We start from the raw sequence: 20,759 nt of genomic DNA, 5'->3' as shown, positions 1-20,759 counted from the left end.
TTTCAAGGGCAAATTCAGCTAGTTGGAGCCAAAGGTCAAGTTTCGTTGCCCAGTAGTCAAGGGGATTGTCTACCTCGGTTGGCAGGGTGCTGTCCAAGTAGGCCCAAGCCTGTTGTTTGAGCTCCTGCTCCAGGTCCACCTGATGCTGCTGCTGCTGCTGCGGCTGGTTAGTAGTTTCCTCACTGCGCTGGTGAAGAAAGCTACTCATCATCGACTGCAGACTGAGGCAGCCACTGCTGGTGGAGCTGCCACTGCTCCTACCACCCCACCCCTCCCCTGCTGCCATGCCAGCGGAACGCGAGCGCACAGGGCCCACAGTGTCTGAGGATGGACGTTGGCGCACAAAGGCAGAGACCAACTGACTACATAGGTGGTTTTTATAGTACGTAATTTTGGCCTCCCTCTCAGCAGGTGTGAAAAAGGCCACCATTTTGGACCGGTAGCGAGGGTCCAACAAGGTGGACAGCCAAAAGTCATCCCTCTGTCTGATGGTTATTATTCGGCTGTCGCTACGCAAGCAACCGAGCATGCTATGGGCCATTTGTGCCAAGGAATGCGAGGGACTCCCTGCCTCCATCTCCACAGCATACTGCCACGGTGCGTCTGGGTCCTCTGTCTCCTCCTCCTCCTCCTCTACTAGATGCTCCTGCTCCTCCACTCCTGTCCGCTGAGTGGAAAAACCACCCATTTCACTCAATAATTCCTGAGCACAAATGTCCTCCTCTACCTCCTCCTCTTCTTCCTGTCCTGCCCCCACAGGGGTCATGTGGCGTTGAGATCTGTGCGCCACGTCTACCGCACCCTGACCAGCCATTGTTAACAGCATTTGTTCCAGGACGTGCAACAGAGGAATGACGTCGTTCATCCCATAGTCCTGCCGACTCACGAATAGCGTGGCCTCCTCAAAGGGCCTGAGCAAGCGGCAGGTGTCACGCATGAGCTGCCAATGGCTGACATCTAAGTTACACAGGGGAGTACCTTTATCCGCTTGTAACATCAGGAAATCGGTGATGGCCTTTCGCTGCTCGTAAAGGCGGTCTAACATGTGTAGGGTTGAATTCCACCTTGTTGCAACGTCGCAGATCAGGCGATGCTGTGGAATTCCGTTCTGCCGCTGCAGCTCAATGAGGGTGTTCTTTGCGGTGTAGGAATGGCTGAAATGCATGCACAGTTTACGTGACATTTTAAGGATGTCTTGCAGTGGGATGGTGGATTTTAGGAACCGCTTGACAACCAGATTGAACACGTGAGCCATGCATGGCGCATGGCACAACCTTCCTTGACGCAGAGCAGACACCATGTTCTTTCCGTTGTCAGTCAACATGGTTCCGATTTTTAGTTTGCGCGGAGACAGCCATCTGTCGATTTCTCTGTTCATTACACTCAGCAGTTCCTCCCCTGTGTGACTACGTTCGCCAAGGCATACCAGGTGCAGCACAGCGTGACACCGTTGCGCCCTGCACATGTGATATGCCGGTCGGGTAATGGGACTTGGCACGGGGGTGGCGGCTGAGGACACGGCGGAAAAAGAGGTGGTAGAGGCGGACATGCTTGCTGGACCAAGGACGTGCAAACGTGGAGGCAAAAGCGTCGTGACCTGTCCAAGTTGCTGGTGCGGCTGTGCCGGCACCACGTTCACCCAGTGGGCCGTAAATGACATGTACTGTCCCTGACCGTAGTTACAGCTCCACACGTCGGCGCTGCCGTGCACTTTGGCAGAGACCGACATGCTCAAAGACTGGCCCACCATCTCTTCTACATGTGAATGCAGGGCTGGCACTGCCTTTTGGGCAAAGAAATGACGGCTTGGCACTCTCCACCGCGGCGCGGCACAAGCCATCATTTCTCGGAAAGGTGCTGAGTCCACCAGTTGGAAAGGGAGGGACTGCAGCACCAGCAACTTGGACAGGAGGACGTTCAGCTTTTGCACCGTCGGGTGCGTGCTCGCAAACTGTTGTCTCTTGGATACGGATTCCAAGAAAGACTGTTGACGGAATCTGAGAAGAGGAGTAGCAGGAGAAGGAGCATCTGAACGAGCGGAAGATGCCAACGAGCGACAACTCCCCTCAGCAGAGGTGTTGGAGCCTTGACTGGCTGATAGAGGGCGATTGACGACGTCGGGTGACGGAGCAAGTAACGGAGCGGGTGATGGAGCGGGGGCTGGGGCAGGCAGAACCGCCGTATGTTTATCACGGTTTTCCCAGGCCACCGAATGGTGACGCTGCATATGCTGACGCAACGCTGTAGTCCCAACATGGGCCCCCTGGCCACGCTTGCATTTCTGGCCACATAGTCGACATACGGCTACGTTTACTTCCTCGGGCGGCTTGAGGAAAAATTGCCACACCACCGAGTAGGAAACTTTGCCCCCGCTACTCTTCACTGGCTGACTGCTACTTCCTCCGTGCGCACCGGCACCACTACTGGCCGTGGTGGTAGGCTGCAGTGGAGCTGGTGCTCTACTCCGTGGACGTTTGGCTCCACTGACACTGATGCGACCCTGCTGCTGTCTCCTGGGCAACCCACCGACTGTTTTGCTCGCTGCCAAGCTGCCACCCTCTTCTTCTGATGATGCGGAAGAAATTGCCTGATGACGACGAGGCTGCCAAGTGCGATCAACCTCCTCATCATCAAGTAGGGTCTCCGCCTCACTACTAGCCCCCTCGGCTGCGTCTGGGTCAGGAGACAGACCTGTCTCTAGACCGGCTACCGAGCCACTCTCCTCGCCAGTACTTGTTCGCTTGGCTGCTGAAAAGGCCGATGTCTCCCCCCGTTCCTGACCGCCCTCTGTTAGCTCTTCCTCACTGTACAGTGGGGCTGAGCCCACAGCATGCGATACTTCGCTTGGTGAGGGAACAGCAAAGGACAGGGGCAGGTAGAGGACACGTGATTTCAGTGGGCTTGCTCCCGGGCCATGCCAACTAACGGTTGTGTCTGACGTACCCACCGACCGTTGGCTGTAGGTGTCAGAGGTGACCTGGGAAGAGGAAGACGACCGAGCCAACCAATCAATGACGGCAGGGTTGTCGGTGGAGACACGACCGCTGGATGACACCGGGAGCACTGGCCTCTGGCTGCGAATACTGCTGCCTCGACCCCTTCCTCTGCTGCCACGTCTGCTCGCTCCTAAAACATTGCCTCCTCTGCCACTCCTCTGCATGTTGTCTGACATACTATTTAATTCAACGATTAGGTGTCCCTGAGTAACAATTCTCTGGCACTCAGTAACAATTCTGTCTGTCCCTGAGTATGAATTCTGTGGCCCTGAGTAACAATTCTGTGTCTGTGCGAGTAACAATTCTGTGTCTGTGCGAGTAACAATTCTGTGTCTGTGCAAGTAACAATTTTGTGTCTGTGCGAGTAACAATTCTCTGGCACTCAGTAACAATTCTGTCTGTCCCTGAGTAACAATTCTCTGGCACTCAGTAACAATTCTGTCTGTCCCTGAGTAACAATTCTCTGGCACTCAGTAACAATTCTGTCTGTCCCTGAGTATGAATTCTGTGGCCCTGAGTAACAATTCTGTGTCTGTGCGAGTAACAATTCTGTGTCTGTGCAAGTAACAATTTTGTGTCTGTGCGAGTAACAATTCTCTGGCACTCAGTAACAATTCTGTCTGTCCCTGAGTAACAATTCTCTGGCACTCAGTAACAATTCTGTCTGTCCCTAAGTAACAATTCTCTGGCACTCAGTAACAATTCTGTCTGTCCCTGAGTAACAATTCTCTGGCACTCAGTAACAATTCTGTGTCTGTGCGAGTAACAATTCTGTGTCTGTGCAAGTAACAATTTTGTGTCTGTGCGAGTAACAATTCTCTGGCACTCAGTAACAATTCTGTCTGTCCCTGAGTAACAATTCTCTGGCACTCAGTAACAATTCTGTCTGTCCCTGAGTATGAATTCTGTGGCCCTGAGTAACAATTCTGTGTCTGTGCGAGTAACAATTCTGTGTCTGTGCAAGTAACAATTTTGTGTCTGTGCGAGTAACAATTCTCTGGCACTCAGTAACAATTCTGTCTGTCCCTGAGTAACAATTCTCTGGCACTCAGTAACAATTCTGTCTGTCCCTGAGTAACAATTCTCTGGCACTCAGTAACAATTCTGTCTGTCCCTGAGTAACAATTCTCTGGCACTCAGTAACAATTCTGTCTGTCCCTGAGTAACAATTCTCTGGCACTCAGTAACAATTCTGTGTCTGTGCGAGTAACAATTCTGTGTCTGTGCAAGTAACAATTTTGTGTCTGTGCGAGTAACAATTCTCTGGCACTCAGTAACAATTCTGTCTGTCCCTGAGTAACAATTCTCTGGCACTCAGTAACAATTCTGTCTGTCCCTGAGTAACAATTCTCTGGCACTCAGTAACAATTCTGTCTGTCCCTGAGTATGAATTCTGTGGCCCTGAGTAACAATTCTGTGTCTGTGCGAGTAACAATTCTGTGTCTGTGCAAGTAACAATTTTGTGTCTGTGCGAGTAACAATTCTCTGGCACTCAGTAACAATTCTGTCTGTCCCTGAGTAACAATTCTCTGGCACTCAGTAACAATTCTGTCTGTCCCTGAGTAACAATTCTCTGGCACTCAGTAACAATTCTGTCTGTCCCTGAGTAACAATTCTCTGGCACTCAGTAACAATTCTGTCTGTCCCTGAGTAACAATTCTCTGGCACTCAGTAACAATTCTGTGTCTGTGCGAGTAACAATTCTGTGTCTGTGCAAGTAACAATTTTGTGTCTGTGCGAGTAACAATTCTCTGGCACTCAGTAACAATTCTGTCTGTCCCTGAGTAACAATTCTCTGGCACTCAGTAACAATTCTGTCTGTCCCTGAGTAACAATTCTCTGGCACTCAGTAACAATTCTGTCTGTCCCTGAGTATGAATTCTGTGGCCCTGAGTAACAATTCTGTGTCTGTGCGAGTAACAATTCTGTGTCTGTGCAAGTAACAATTTTGTGTCTGTGCGAGTAACAATTCTCTGGCACTCAGTAACAATTCTGTCTGTCCCTGAGTAACAATTCTCTGGCACTCAGTAACAATTCTGTCTGTCCCTGAGTAACAATTCTCTGGCACTCAGTAACAATTCTGTCTGTCCCTGAGTAACAATTCTCTGGCACTCAGTAACAATTCTGTCTGTCCCTGAGTAACAATTCTCTGGCACTCAGTAACAATTCTGTGTCTGTGCGAGTAACAATTCTGTGTCTGTGCAAGTAACAATTTTGTGTCTGTGCGAGTAACAATTCTCTGGCACTCAGTAACAATTCTGTCTGTCCCTGAGTAACAATTCTCTGGCACTCAGTAACAATTCTGTCTGTCCCTGAGTAACAATTCTCTGGCACTCAGTAACAATTCTGTCTGTCCCTGAGTATGAATTCTGTGGCCCTGAGTAACAATTCTGTGTCTGTGCGAGTAACAATTCTGTGTCTGTGCAAGTAACAATTTTGTGTCTGTGCGAGTAACAATTCTCTGGCACTCAGTAACAATTCTGTCTGTCCCTGAGTAACAATTCTCTGGCACTCAGTAACAATTCTGTCTGTCCCTGAGTAACAATTCTCTGGCACTCAGTAACAATTCTGTCTGTCCCTGAGTATGAATTCTGTGGCCCTGAGTAACAATTCTGTGTCTGTGCGAGTAACAATTCTGTGTCTGTGCAAGTAACAATTTTGTGTCTGTGCGAGTAACAATTCTCTGGCACTCAGTAACAATTCTGTCTGTCCCTGAGTAACAATTCTCTGGCACTCAGTAACAATTCTGTCTGTCCCTGAGTAACAATTCTCTGGCACTCAGTAACAATTCTGTCTGTCCCTGAGTATGAATTCTGTGGCCCTGAGTAACAATTCTGTGTCTGTGCGAGTAACAATTCTGTGTCTGTGCAAGTAACAATTTTGTGTCTGTGCGAGTAACAATTCTCTGGCACTCAGTAACAATTCTGTCTGTCCCTGAGTAACAATTCTCTGGCACTCAGTAACAATTCTGTCTGTCCCTGAGTAACAATTCTCTGGCACTCAGTAACAATTCTGTCTGTCCCTGAGTAACAATTCTCTGGCACTCAGTAACAATTCTGTCTGTCCCTGAGTAACAATTCTCTGGCACTCAGTAACAATTCTGTGTCTGTGCGAGTAACAATTCTGTGTCTGTGCAAGTAACAATTTTGTGTCTGTGCGAGTAACAATTCTCTGGCACTCAGTAACAATTCTGTCTGTCCCTGAGTAACAATTCTCTGGCACTCAGTAACAATTCTGTCTGTCCCTGAGTAACAATTCTCTGGCACTCAGTAACAATTCTGTCTGTCCCTGAGTAACAATTCTGTCTGTCCCTGAGAATGAATTCTGTGGCCCTGAGTAAGAATTCTCTGGCACTCAGTAACAATTCTGTCTGTCCCTGAGTAACAATTCTCTGGCACTCAGTAACAATTCTGTCTGTCCCTGAGTAAAAATTCTGTGGCCCTAATAACGTTTCTGTGGCCCTAAGTAACAATTCTCTGGCACTGAGTGAAAATTCTGTCTGTCCCTGAGTATGAATTCTGTGGCCCTAACTAGCGTTTCTTTGTCCCTAAATAACGATTCTGTGGCCCTCATTAACAAGTCTGTGTCCCTGAGTAATGGTTCTCTGTCCCTAAGTAACTTCTCTCTGTCCCCAATTCTCGTTTCTGTGGCCCTAACTCTGTCCCTGTCCCTAGTACAGAGCGGTCTGCCTCTGTTCAATGACTGCAGGCAAATGAAGATTTCCAAAATGGCCGCTATATATACCTCGACCATTACACAGTGCTGGCTGGCTGGCTGCTGATTGGCTGATGCGATCACATGTCGTTGAGGAATGCATTATGGGGCAGCGCGCCTTGTCTGCGCGCCTTCCCCGACATCCCCGCTCCGTCGCCGCACATGTCAGCCGCCATTTTCGGAAAAATTTCGATTCGCGCGTCCGAATTAGGCTGTTTTTCGGATTCGGCACGAATCGAAATTTTTCCGATATTCGACTCGAATTCCACTTCGGATACTTCGATTCGCTCATCTCTAATGATTTCTAAAAAAAAAAGAACCCAAAAAACTAAAACTCTTTTTTAATGGAAAAAAGTGATATAAACCTGCCTGTACCTATGTGAAAAAGTAATTTTCCCCTAAACCCACTGCTGCATAACCCAAGTGCACTTGAGCTTGAAGTCACAAACTGATGGCCAAACATTCTCCTTCAGGATTTTTTGGTAGAGCACAGAATTCATGGTTCCATCAATTATGGCAAGTTGCCCAGGTCCTGAAGCTGGAATATAGCCACAGACGAACACAATATCACCACCATGTTTGACTGTTGGTATGATGTTTTTATAAAATGCTGTATTAGGTTTACACCAGATCAGGGGCAGACTGACAACTCATGGGGCCCCCGGGCAATAGGGGATCATGGGGCCCCAGTGTCCTTGCCCAAACTCAAAAAAGCCTATGAAAAAGGTACCAGGGGCATCTCATGGGGCCCCCTACTGACCCCAGGCCCTCGGGCAGTGCCCGAGTTTCCAAATGGTCAATCCGCCCCTGCACCAGATGTAACAGGAATCACACCTTCCAAAAAGTTCAACTTTTGTCTCATCAGCCCACAGAATATTTGCCCAAAAGTCTTGGGGATAATCAAGATGTTTTTTGGAAAATGTCAGACAAGCCTTTGTGTTCTTTTTGGTCAGCAGTGGCTTACGGGACTGGGAGGTAGGTAATGGGTGGAAACAAGGGATGGTGCAGGATGGAGACAAGGGGTAACTCAGAAAGGGAAAGTTCCTGCACTTATTCTCTGAGAAAAAAATCCCTGCATATGTGAATAATGGCTCTTACCATAATTCGCTGGAGTCCCAAGCCTTAGAATTGGCTTTGTAACCCTTTCCAGACTGATGTCAATTACTTTGTTACTCATCTGTTCTTGAATCTCTTTAGATCATGGCATGATCTGTTGATTTGCTTTTGAGATCTTTTAGCGTGCTTCATTTTGCCATACAGCTTCTAGTTAAGTGATTTCTTGATTCAACAGGTCTGGAAGCAATCAGGCCTGAGTGTGGCAAGTGAAATTTAACTCATGATTTAGCAAGGGTGTGGGACAGTGACTTTTTCGCATTGGGCCAGGCATGTTTGGACATTTTTGTTTTCCTTAATAAATGAAATTGCCATTTAAAAACTGCATTTTTTATTGACTCTGGTTATTTTTTCATACTAATCAAATTTGTTTGCTGATCCTTATCATTTAAGTGTGACAAATATACAAAAAAAACAAACAAACCTCTGGAGGGGGCAAATACGTTTTCACAGCATTGTAAGTGGTCCATAAAGTGAACTTGGTGTAGTTATTCACTTCAAAGTGGAGTTCCACTCAAAAGCGGAAGCTCCGCTTATTTGCCTCCTCCCGTCTCCACTGCTATATTTGGCACCTTTTGGGGGGCAGCGAATTCCTGTTTTTGACAGGTACCTGCTCCCACTTCAGACTCAGTTCACCGCGGTGAAGTGAGATAGAAGTTCGGCCCCCTCATCCCTCCCACAGTCTCCTGGGAACTTTCACAGGTCCCAGAAGACTGCCGGACCAATTAGGAGGTGCAGCGCAACTCGCTCATGCACAGTGGGCACCAGGCTGTGAAGCCGCAAGCTGTCACAACCTGGTGCCCACAGTTGAGATGCCGGCACCATGGAGGAGAGAAGGGGAGAAAAGATGGCACAGATGAGAACATTGCTGGACTTTGAGATAGGTATGTGTGTGTTTATTAAAAGTCAGCAGCTACAGTTGATGTAGCTGCTAACTTTTAATAAACACAAAAACGTCTGGAACTCCACTTTAAGGTCATCACAGAGGACAAGGGGCACATTTATGTCTGGAGGAAAAGAGATTTAATCTCCAAATATGGAAAGGATTCTTCACAGTAAGAGCTGTGAATTTGTGGAATAGACTCCCTAAAGAGCTGGTTCTGGCCAGCTTAGTAAATTGTTAAAAAAAATGCCTCTATTCTTTAGTAAATTCACAAAGTATAACTGGATACTAATATTTATCGATAAAGTTGATCCAGGAAATATCAAATTGCCTCTTGAAAGACCGGGAAGGATTTTTTTTTCCTGCTGGAGCAAATTGCATCATGCTTTATGTGGGTTTTTTTTTTGTTTTTTTGTCTTCCTTTGGATCAACTGTGTGTATAAGATTGTGTATATGGAGACGTTCTATTTGGGTGCGTGTTTTTTTTCTCTGTGGGTTGAATGAGATGGACTATATTCAACCAGACTAACTATGTAACTATAAACAATGCTATGTGCCCTTTAATGTTATTGGTTTCACCTTACAGCTTCAAGCGCTTTCCAGCTTCTTCAAGGGGAGTAGGCCTCTAAAGACATTGGAAGCTGAAACCCATGATGAGTGCTGCAGCTGCAATTTTACACTTTAGGGCTCATTTACACTTGCTTCGACTTTAATACACCCTAAAGCGCCTACCACTTCAACATGCTTTTTTAATGTGTTTTTGTCGCTTCTGTGATGCTTTGGTGATGCTTCAGTGATGCTTTGGAGATGCTTTTTTTAAGCTTTAATGAAACTTGGCACATGCCCTGTGTGTTTGTTGCTGTTATATTTATTTTAAAGGGTCCAGTAAAACCCTGGCTCAGTAGCATCCCCACGCAGCAGATCCCCAGCTCATTTAGTACCCCTGTTCAGCATTGATACCCTTCAGCTGTTCAGCAAATTCCCAGCTTGTTAGTACCCTCATTCAGCAGATACCCTGCTCATTGGCAGAGGTGGCTCAAGGTTTTGTGAGGCCTTAGACAAAACTTAGACACAAGGCCCCAATCACGCCCAAAATGGGAAAAATAATTCAAGCGATAAAAATTAACTGTATAATTTGCATATATTAGGAGCTGTAAAGTGCTGGTGTCAGTGTCTTCTATCTCTGTGCTGGTGTCAGTGCTTTTTATCTCAGTTCTGGTGTCAGTGTTCTCTATCTCGGTGCTGGTGTCAGTGCTCTCTATCTCTATGTTGCTCACAGTGACCCCTCTTTCTCAGTGCTGGTGTCAGTGCACACTTTCTTGGTGCTGGTGTTAGGGCTCTGTCTCTCTCAGTGCTGTACTCACATAGAGCTCCTTGAACTTGGCCTAATAAAAGAGTAGGGGCTTTGCTAGTTTCACCACCTCAGAGGTTTTGTTGTCTCTGTCTGGCAGCAGTAGACTCCCTGTAGAGGAAGAGCTCCTGGTGGTAGACGCAGCAGAGAAGCTGATCAGCAGTCAGTGTTAGTGCAGGATGAGGAGTGCCCGGCCCACCATGGCTAAGGATCGGTATTGGACTGAGCTGGGACCTCACGACCCCCGCAACAGAGCCTTAGGTGGGGATGAGGGTGGGGTGGAGGGAGGGGTCAGCGGGACAGGGGCTGCCAATCACAGGTGGGCACACTGGGACACACGCAGCCATGAGGCCCCTGTGACTATGAGGCCTTAGGCGACCACCTAATTTGCCTAATTAAAGAGCTGCCTCTGCTCAGTAGTAAGCCCCAGCTCTAATGATCCTCTGATTTGCTGATCCTCCTCTCTTTCTGGTCCCATCTCACCTCCTGCTATATTGCTCCCACAATGTAAACCATGTGTGACATTACTAATTTCTCCTGCTCTGGTCCCCCACCTCTGCTGATTATCCACTCAGTCCTCTGTCTCCAGTCCTCACTCAGCATTCCCATGTTGCATACCATGTGTGCCGTCTGCTAGTTGCTCCGCTCCAGTCCAGACCCTGCTCACCTTACTGGTGCTCCATGCTGCACACAAGGTGTGATGTCTGCACCAGGCACTTCATATTATATACATATGAACTGGAAGTGACTGTTGATGACATCTTTCTGGTTAGCTTGTTTGTCTCCCAGTGTATTCTGTGATATCTCATACCTCAAATACCTCCAAAGCCTCCAAAGCAAAGGGAAGTTGATTCTGAATAAAAGCCCCTTAAAAGCTGCAGGTGCTGTAAGTGAGCTTTGTCATAGACTTTTATGGGGGCTTTGAAGCTGCATTGAAGCACCAAAAAAGCGACATGGGGTATAGTTTTTGAAGCAAAACAAGGCAAAGCAAACACAACGTGTGAACAGGATTGTAAGCTTACCATTTTATTTAAAGAGGTGCTTTGATTGGCATTCGGAGTTATTTAAAAATGTGTGTCCAATGCCACTTTTTGAAGCAAATGTAAACGAGCCCTAAGTCCGTTCATGACCAGTAGGCAAAACTAGGCAGAATGAAGTTGTATTTTATGACTAAACCTCAAAGGCCATCACATACCACAGATATAATATTGCATCTGAAGCACACAATCTCTTTTTCATGATGATGGGATGAGGGGGGTTGTTAACAATAAAGAAAATTTTAATTATAAGTGAAAGGTCTATTCTGAACTCTAATCTACCCCTTGGGATCGAACTCCACCCTTTCCAATTATGATAGTAATGGTAGTGTAGCAATACCCCCGTATCTTTCACACTGCAGTGTGAAAGAGTCCCAGGTAAGATAGCTAATCCAGTTTCCCACTAGAGTGCCTCTTTGCCCTTTCTGGCCCAGGGGTGCAGGTTTACTCATTCAGTCCTTCTCGTGTGCTGTTGGTGGGTCAGTGGATGCTACCAGGCCTTTTGGCTGGGACTCTTTTTCCCTGCTGCACAGGTGGTCCTCGATCCGGGGCCGGTGAAGTCCTGAGATTTCCTCCCACCAAGGTCCTCTGCCTGTAGGTGAGCCCCTCCTCTTCTGGGCCCCTCCCAGGCTCCTGCTCTAAAGCCTCTCGCTTCCTCTCCATCTTCCACCCAAGCCCTTCTGATGCTGATCAGGCTCTGTCACTTTTAAGGGCTGTCCTGGCCCATGCCAAGCCTCCTGTTGGGGACTGGCCAGGATCCCTCAAAAGTGCAGATCAACCACACCTCCACCGACTGCTTTTAGAATGTTCTCCAAAGTTGCAGAGCAGGTGGAAGTCTCAGAGAGCTGACTGCAGAGCCTCTCAACCCTGACTGAAATTTGACCCCTCTGACTGTTGCACCAGGCTGATACACAGCCTCTGGCTAACAACTGAGAGTTTAGCTCCCCCTAGCTGACTAGGAGAATGCTACAGTAGCTTGCATTGAAAATATGCAAATACCATTGGTGACACTGCTAATTATCCATCCAGTTCTATCAAATGCAGGAGAGTCACTATACTGTGGATGCTGAACTAAATCTTGATGATTGTTCTAAGGAAAAAAAAGTACCTCTTGTGAAAATGGGTGAATGTGAAATGTGCCATTTACTGTTTACTTGATGGTGGAGATGTCAGTAATTACTGCAGCTGCACATGTATGGGCAGTCATTTAAAAAAAAAAAATTATAAAAACAGAAGAAATTGATGATAAAACTGTACTTTCTAAAATAATAAGCAATTTATATTACTCACCTAAGAATCTACTTCTCTATCAGCTCAAAAATATAGAGGGGTCCTGAATACAAGATACACACAAGGAAATTAATATTGATATACTGTTTTTTTTAATAAACAGTGCATACATAAGTAATGCAGATAAAAACATCCCTCTAAGTGATTTAAAAAAAGTTAAGTAGTAGTAGTAGTAGTAGTAAAGTAATACTAAACTTTACCTTGCAAACTTTTAATTGCCTGGCTTTGGTGATTCTGCATAAATATGTTGCAAGCAAGCTACAGGGGTAATTAAAAAAAACTTTACCAATATGTAGGTAACTACTATTGGTATCCAGTCTGAACACTCAACACTTAAAGCCCAACTCCAGGCATCATCCTTTGTATATCATCATAGTCCTTTATACCCATTCACATCTTCCTTTAAGTAATGTAAAATCCTCCATTTAGTCTCCTCAAATTGTAGAGCTACAATATTTAACATCCACCAGTTCTAGTGTCATGTCTTTGCCCCTTCTCTGTACTTTTCTATTCACAAAACACAGCCTGTGATGATGGTGCAGCTTCTGCAGCATCATTACAGGAAGGCTTTAAAGAAAGATGTTAAGGTCTATAAGGGGCTATGTCTATAGTGTGAAAAAATGGTACCTGGAGTAGATCTAAAGGCAAAATCAAAATTACATATTCAGTGCCGTCTGTCAACAGCATTAAAACAGCTATATTTATTTCCTGAATGCACCCATAACACAGTTTTCTTACCTGTCTTGCCAATAGATCTGGTATTTTTCCACTTCCTTTAACAGGCCAAGCTGTCCAGCAAAAGTGACAGTTAGAGGGGTTGGGATAAACTATTTTACACTGACACGAGTGCTTGTAATGTTCAGCTTTTATTCATGTGGTTTAAACTAAAAAAATATTAAAAATAAATGTTGCTGTAACTGCTTAAAAAGAATTAGCTGGAGCTAGGCTTTAAGTTGTTTGTCCCTTACCTATCTAAACTGCAGAACAAAAATGCAATATATTGCAGCTTAATAGTCCTTGAAGTAGAACTTTAGAAAGAAAATGAAGTTCTGCCAGATTAAGGCTCCATGTACACTGCTGCTTCTGCTGCTAAAGTTGAGTTTAGGAACTTTTGGCATTTTTTTACCAAAGCTTCTAAATTCAACTCCATAAAAGACTATGTGTTCATGTACACATAGGCTTTTAGCAGAGTTTAGGAGCTTCCACGTTTAGGTCAGGCTAAACATCCCTCTCCTGAACGCAGAAGAATCACGTTTAGGATAGGAAAGTTTTGACCGTCGGCCACGGGAAAACTCAAAACGCGGCAAAAGTGCGGTACTGCGGTTACCGTGTTTTAACGCAGTTTTGCCACGATTTGCATTTCCCCACAGCCGGAAGTCAAGGTAGGCCCGTGTACATAGAGCCTTAGACTTTAGGCTGGTCCTTTTTGCAGCTATAGATATGTAAAACCTATAATGTTTAAAATCCAGTAATACTCTATGTGGTCTGTCTATGGACACAGGCAGCGGCCTCGGGATCAAGCTCACAGGTGTGTCACCATAAGAAATGGCTTCCTATGGTGGCACACCAAAAAGAGGATGAGCCAGGAGCACTGGTGGGAGGACCCCAGAAGAGGAGGATTGAGCTGCTCTGTGCAATTCTACTGCACAGAGCAGGTAGGTATACCATGTTTGTTATTTAAAAAAAATTTGACTTTACAATCACTTTAATTAATGTCCATCTAAATCTGCTAGTCCATGTAACACAACCCTCGTCACAGGGTGACAGTGCTGCTGTCCAAAGATGGCTATGCTGCTCTTTCATAGATAAAGTGGATGAGTTAGTGTAGCCACCCTAAGGATGGAAGTATGTTACTGGCTGGATTACTAGGTAGAAATACAGGGGGGAAAAAAGCCTAAAAAAGAAAACAATAGCAACCACCACATATAAGGACTGATAAGTTGCAAAATATTACATTTTCGTTTTTTGGGGTTAGATACACTTTAACATCCACTGCAGAATGAATGTAGTTATCCTAATACTCGGGTTGAAAAATAATGGAATGACTGTCAGGAACATAGCACATATATATGTTACAGTGGGCAATCATCAAAACAAAACCTGTTAATGGTATTGACAGGCTACATTATATATGTTTTTTTTAGGTTTCACATAAACCACCTTAGAAACTCCTTCCCTTGCTGATGCTTGAAATATGCATAACTAAATGAAGACAGCAATCATGCTTTGAGGCTATGTGGCAGTTGGCATGTTGTAACTTAGCAACAAAAAAATTTCAGTTAACTACCCAACTGAAAAAAAAGTATTATGGAACCTGAAAGGGCTTCACAACAGATCTAATGGGTGTTTTTATATTTCCAGAGATCCTTTTAAAAATGAACCTGTGGCAAAGTCATTGACATAAAAGCAGTGTTATGCCTTTTTTCCACTTTTTTACCTTTGATTTCTGTACTGCTGCCCTCTCTGTCTCTCTAATCAGATATGAACACATCTATAGATCTGCATATAGTGACTTTCCCTGAAGTTTCTGTTCACACAGTGCCAATCTACAATCCTATTAGCAAAAACAGCCCACTTTTGTGAAATTACATAGCTTCAGCATCTTATCAATCAGCACCTGAGTACTAGAATCACAAAAGATAACAGATAACATGTTTTATTAGGTGGCATCCACCACGAAAATCTTTGTGTTTTAAAAACAGGGCAGAGGGAGGATCTTTTACATATTACAAATAAATCCATTAGATAAATAATATATGTACTTTTGGCAAATGTTCACTTTTTGACATCTGGACCCAGGTTTGTGTTAAAGGGTTAGTTCACCTTTATGAAAAAATTGCCTATGCAGTTAGGGCATCTGCAGATAAAAACAATCTGTGCAGCTCTAGGTGTAGACACAGTTTGCGTACTCTGCAAGCCAACATTAGCAGCTGTCAGAATACAATAGCACAGCATGGGTATTCATCTACCCACACTATTTGTATGAATAAAGAAAGCTGTTAGATTTCTTTCCTTCAACCTGCAGTCTGAAAGAAATAAATCTATTAGTGTATGACCAGCTATACCATTTCTTCCCATGTTTGCCACTTTGCTGCTGGTAATGCAGAGAAAAATGTGTATAGAAAAACCTTCAGCACAACAAAATATCCTAAATAAATATGCAGCTAGCATATAATGTGTTCCCACATATAACAAAGTGAATAAAGTAAAAAAATGCAGCGCAACCATAAAATTATAAATTAGTGCTTACAATCTTATACGTGCGTATATAATGGTGATGTTCAGTCTGTTATGCTCTTGAGAATCAGTATACGTAACTCATGATATCATACAGTGCGTACTCCTTCTAAGCTCCCATAAATCAACAAAAAATCAGTGCTATAAATAGTGCATACTAATACACAATCCTAAATAGTGATCTGTCCCTTTAAATCTTTAAATCATATGACGTGGTCTACTGCTTGTATATGGTGATACAAATACACCCACAAAAAGTGTCAATCAAATACAGTCTAAATCAGGGTTTAAAATTTCAAGTCCTGAGGTACTAGCCAGGCCTTAAGAGTTACTCGCCACCAATTGCCCCACCCAACCCCTATCCTGCTACACCCCTAATTCTGCCCATAAACACGCCCTCGTAAATTCTTTCATGAAATGACACTGTTAAATGTTACCCACATTACATCAGGGTCCCCAGAGTCCCCCCACATTACATCAGGGCCACCAATGTCCCCCTAAACACTCCATCATACTTAGACCATGCACCGCATACAACCATAACCCCCCATAATCTTTCAATCACAAAACCATAACTCTACCAAGCATATCCTACCTACTATCCAACCCAGCAGTATCTCAAATGCCCCATACTCTACCACTCATAATAACCACATAATCCTGAACCTGACCAAACCACCCAAACATGTAGGTTTACACACAGACACATGTATATACACACACAAACAGAGACACCTGTACACACACACAGACAAGTACATACATACACACACAGAAACATGTACATACACGCACAGAGACATATGTACATACACACATACATGTACATACACACAGACACATATACATACACAGAAATACACACACAGACACATGTACATACACACAGACACATGTACATACTTACACAGACACATGTACACACAGACACATGTACGTACATAAACACACATGTACATGCACACACACACATGTACACGCACGCAGACACATGTACACACACACAGACACATGTACACACACATACAAGTACACACACACACAGCCCTATAAAAAGTTGCAGTACTTCGTTGCCTTCACTCACAGAGTTGGGTACTGCACTCTAGGGGGAGGCAGAGAGCACAGCACACACTCCTTCCTTTGCTTTCACTTTGCTCAACTATTGAGCAGTCTGACGGCTCCCAGTCCAAGTGACAGATCCGGCCCTGAGTTCCGAGCCTGTTCAGCAAGACGTCCCTGGGGACACACTCACCTCCACCATAATTTCCAATCGCCAATACGAGCAAGCGAATGGAAATTTCAAGGCCTGGTCTAAATAGTGATGGAACGTCCCTTTAAATCCACTGTACTTTGAGTGAACCAGTGTAATCACATTACTGCATAAACATGTACGGTGCTTCTGTGTCACCCCTTAGTGTTCTTCCACCTTCAACACACTATTGTGCTCACCTCCAAGTTTGAACCACAATAATAGGTCAAACTGCGCCTTTCCCTTTAACCCGGGAGGGTATAATGGTACACAGATCTCCACCGCTGTATTCCAGCACTTTTAAGCAGATCCAGCTCGATTAAAATGTGTCCTTCTGGGACACTACAGGGTTAAAACTCACTATACAGTGTATTTTGCTCAATATGTATGGAAATCCCCCTGTCAAAATGGTGGCACGTCAAAATCCAGTTAGTGGCTTGACGTCATCTGTGTACTTAGAGTACACATTGAGCAAAATACACTGTATAGTGAGTTTTACCCCTGTAGTGTCCCAAAAGGACACATTTCAATCGAGCTGGATCTGCTTAAAAGTGCTGGAATACAACAGTGGAGATCTGTGTACAATTATACCCTCCCGGGTTAAAGGGAAAGGCGCAGTTTGACCTGTGATTGTGGGTCAAACTTGGAGGTGAGCGCAATAGTGTGTTGAAGGTGGAAGAACACTAAGGGGTGATACAGAAGCACCGTACATGTTTATGCAGTAGTGTGTTCACACTGGTTCACTTAAAGTACAGTGGATTTAAAGGAACGTTCCATCACTATTTAGACTGTATTTGATTGACACTTTTTGTGGGTATTTTTGTATCACCATATACAAGCAGTGTACCACGGAGGACCACATCATATGATTTAGGACTTAAAGGGACAGATCACTATTTAGGATTGTGTTTTCGTGTGCACTATTTATAGCACTGATTTTGTGTTGTCTTTATGGGAGCTTAGAAGTACGCATTGTATGATATCATGAGTTACGTATACTGATTCTCAAGAGCATAACAGACTGAACATCACCATTATATACGCACATATAAGATTGTAAGTACTATTTTATAATTTTATGGTTGCGCTGCATTACTTTACTTTAATGCAGAGAAAAAGCCTTTTGTAAGCTTCAATTTGATCGTAGTTGAGGTTCATCTAGAGCTGAGGTCTTTCTCCTCACCCACTTGTGATGCTGCTGGTTTCTGAATCAGCTAATAACCTACCACTAGTGCTGTCATATGAAAAAAAGGGGTGTGAGTTGCATATTACCCTATACCTGAACTACTGGGTGATTTCTCTTTGCTTCTTGCAAAGAATGGATCGGTGGTGGAGCGAAGTGAGCACAACTATAAACTACTGATTTTCCTATAAAATCACAGTTTGGGTTTTCAGTTGTATTATAATTATTTTTGCTTCATATATTAAATGCATAAATAAAAATGTATTGTTCCATTCTGCCAGAAATGGCTTTCCCACAGCTAGGACTCTGGGCAACAAATGATCTAGGCCAAAATCAGTTAAGCCATCTAGAGATGGGTCAAATCTCAGTCGGTTCAGCAGGGACCAGCCGAGATTCAAACCATCTATGGGCAGACTGATTGCACCCAATTTCATTGTTTAAAGACTTGGCATGTCAGATTTTAGCATGCGATTATAGCCAGAGGCTATAGCTGCTAGCAATAATCACTGTGTTCTCCCAGCAGAGCCAGCTCCCAGCAACCCCTCCACTGAGAGAACACAATAGATCTGTGGGAGGGATTCCACCATCAACACTGACTGTGTTGATGATTCATTTTCTTTCCTGCAAACTATGGCCTGCCTTATTTCTGCTCTTTTCAAAATGACAAATCTGTGTGTGAATACTTTTGTGTTACCAAAAGAAACAATTGAGTACTGTCCATGATACTTTTTTTATTTGCACTAACATACAATTTTGAGGACAAGCTTTCGGGGAATGTCCCCTTCTTCTTGAGTATTGCTTAGGCCTTGAAGAAGGGGACATTCCCCGAAAGCTTGTCCTCAAAATTGTATGTTAGTGCAAATAAAAAAAGTATCACGGACAGTACTCAATTGTTTCTGTCGCAAATGCACTAATATGGCTACAATCAACTCAAACAAAGTGTTACCAAAACAAATCCTGCTTAGGCATGTAAAGGCAGTGATTGGATATCACACCCTTCAAAGCAGCAGAAACCATTTGTCTTCTGTATGCTTTGCTGTGATAAGTAATGTTCAGTAACAATGCAATTACCAGCAAAAAGTTGAGCATGGGAGTGTGCCTAAATAAGGACAACCAAGTATTTTTAAAAAGTGCTTGAGAGCATAGAATTGGGAATTTATTAAGTGAATTATCAACTGTATCAGGTGCACTTGTAGTACAAAACCCACAAGAGGTCTTGGGGGACATTTGTCACGCATATTTTTTGCAAATCAGGCTGCATCTCCTTCAGCAAAGTCTCTGCAACAGGTTTACAGACCTGTGTGTCTCTATTCCTGGGTAGTCAAGTGCAACAGTGTGCAAAGTTCAAAGACAGATTTAATACTGAAGATAAGACAGATGTTCAGTCTGTATAGGCACATAATTAAAATGGTTGTAAACCTCTGAAATGAAAAATGAAGAAAGCATATCTGTCACGATTCAGCCTACAGTGTTCCTGAGAAGGTTTTCTTACCTCCTTGCTGCAGTGGTTCTCCTAGACCTGATTATTTTACATGTGTTGTCTGACTTCTGTGCTCACCTATGGGCACTGCTTGCTATTCTGTGGGTTCAAATTTCCTTTTCCTTTCATCACTTCCTGGCCAGCCTCCCAGGTTGCTTGCCTATATAAGACATGCTCAGTGTAGCCCGCATTGCTTGAGCATCTTCCCTTTTCTCTGAGATCCTGTTTGCTTACTATTTGTATATTCACTATCTGATTTTCCATGTACTGACCCTGGCTTCGTCTGCCATCTGTACTTGCCTGCTGTCCGTCCTGACCTCATCTTGTTTCCTGGATTTCCTTCTGTCTCCTGCTGTTTGTACTCTAGTGGTCTTCTCATCCTCAGTTGGGCATACCTGGGAGCGATGATCTGGTTCCAGATTGCTGAAAGTCAATCCCCACCATCTTCTAAGCCGGCTGGGGCTTAGACTTTGCGCCCTGGGGAACCCCAAGTTGGTGATCTACCACCGAAACCTGACAATATCGCTCCATAGTGTGTATTTGCCTCAACCCAAAGCACCTGTTGTGGTTATTTTCTGATCTCTCCTCCCTCTGCTATCTGCACAGAATCCTGGGAGAGGACCCACTCCCCTCCAGCACAGAGAAAGTGAATGACAGACTCAGCTGTTCATATTTTCCTGTGAGACTGTGTAGGGGTGGTGTGTCCATTCCCTCCACTCAGATCTCAGGTTACACTGAGCTGTCTTCATTCTGTGCAGGGTGACATCAGATCCTCACCCCCTGCCTTCTGGAGCTGAGAAAAGCCTTTGATCTGTGTGGTTTAGGAGGCTGTAAAGAAGAGAAGGCTGCAGATAAACAGATTCAGTTTATGTAAGAATTTATTTTTCATCCCACTGTCTATGAAGCTAGTCACTCCACTGGGTAAATGTAAGGGTTTACAACTACTTTATGTAGTGATCAGGGTCAGGTTTAATGTAGTTGCAAGTGCTGGATTTTGGAGGAATGTATGACTCAGGCTGTAACTTTGTAATAAATCTGTCTCACTATGCATCTCATTGCTCCTGTTTAATGTTGCTTTGCCTTTCAAAAGGATTGATACAATTTTCTCTTTATTTGAAACCTCTGTACATGCAGACCTTCGCAAACAACTGAATCAGGAGTGCAGATATCTGTGACAATAATGCAAAGATATGAGACAAATTTCCACCAAAACACACACAAGTGAG

General features: G+C 44.4%; 1 protein-coding gene across 3 annotated transcripts in view; it reads right to left on the bottom strand.

Moving 5' to 3' along the window:
• The window catches only part of NKAIN2 (sodium/potassium transporting ATPase interacting 2), a 1,142,378-nt gene that overhangs the window by 21,505 nt on the left and 1,100,114 nt on the right, over positions 1-20,759 (bottom strand). The window contains exon 7 of one of the 3 annotated variants that reach the window (XM_089686435.1): positions 12,385-12,427. The exons of 1 other annotated variant lie outside the window; for it this stretch is intronic. In XM_089686435.1, the coding sequence (XP_089542561.1) occupies positions 12,409-12,427 (19 nt within the window). In that variant the 3' untranslated portion in view covers positions 12,385-12,408. Of the gene's footprint in view, positions 1-12,384; positions 12,428-12,806; positions 13,173-20,759 lie in introns of those variants that run through there. One more of the 3 variants, XM_089686436.1, reaches the window with a different exon arrangement.

The sequence above is a fragment of the Staurois parvus genome, unplaced genomic scaffold (genome assembly GCF_062004578.1).
Source record: "Staurois parvus isolate SC_StPar_1 unplaced genomic scaffold, SC_StPar_1.0 ptg000397l, whole genome shotgun sequence".
Lineage (NCBI taxonomy): Eukaryota > Metazoa > Chordata > Amphibia > Anura > Ranidae > Staurois > Staurois parvus.
The sequence above is the reverse complement of the archived record's forward strand: the minus strand, read 5'-3'. Positions and strand labels throughout refer to the sequence as shown.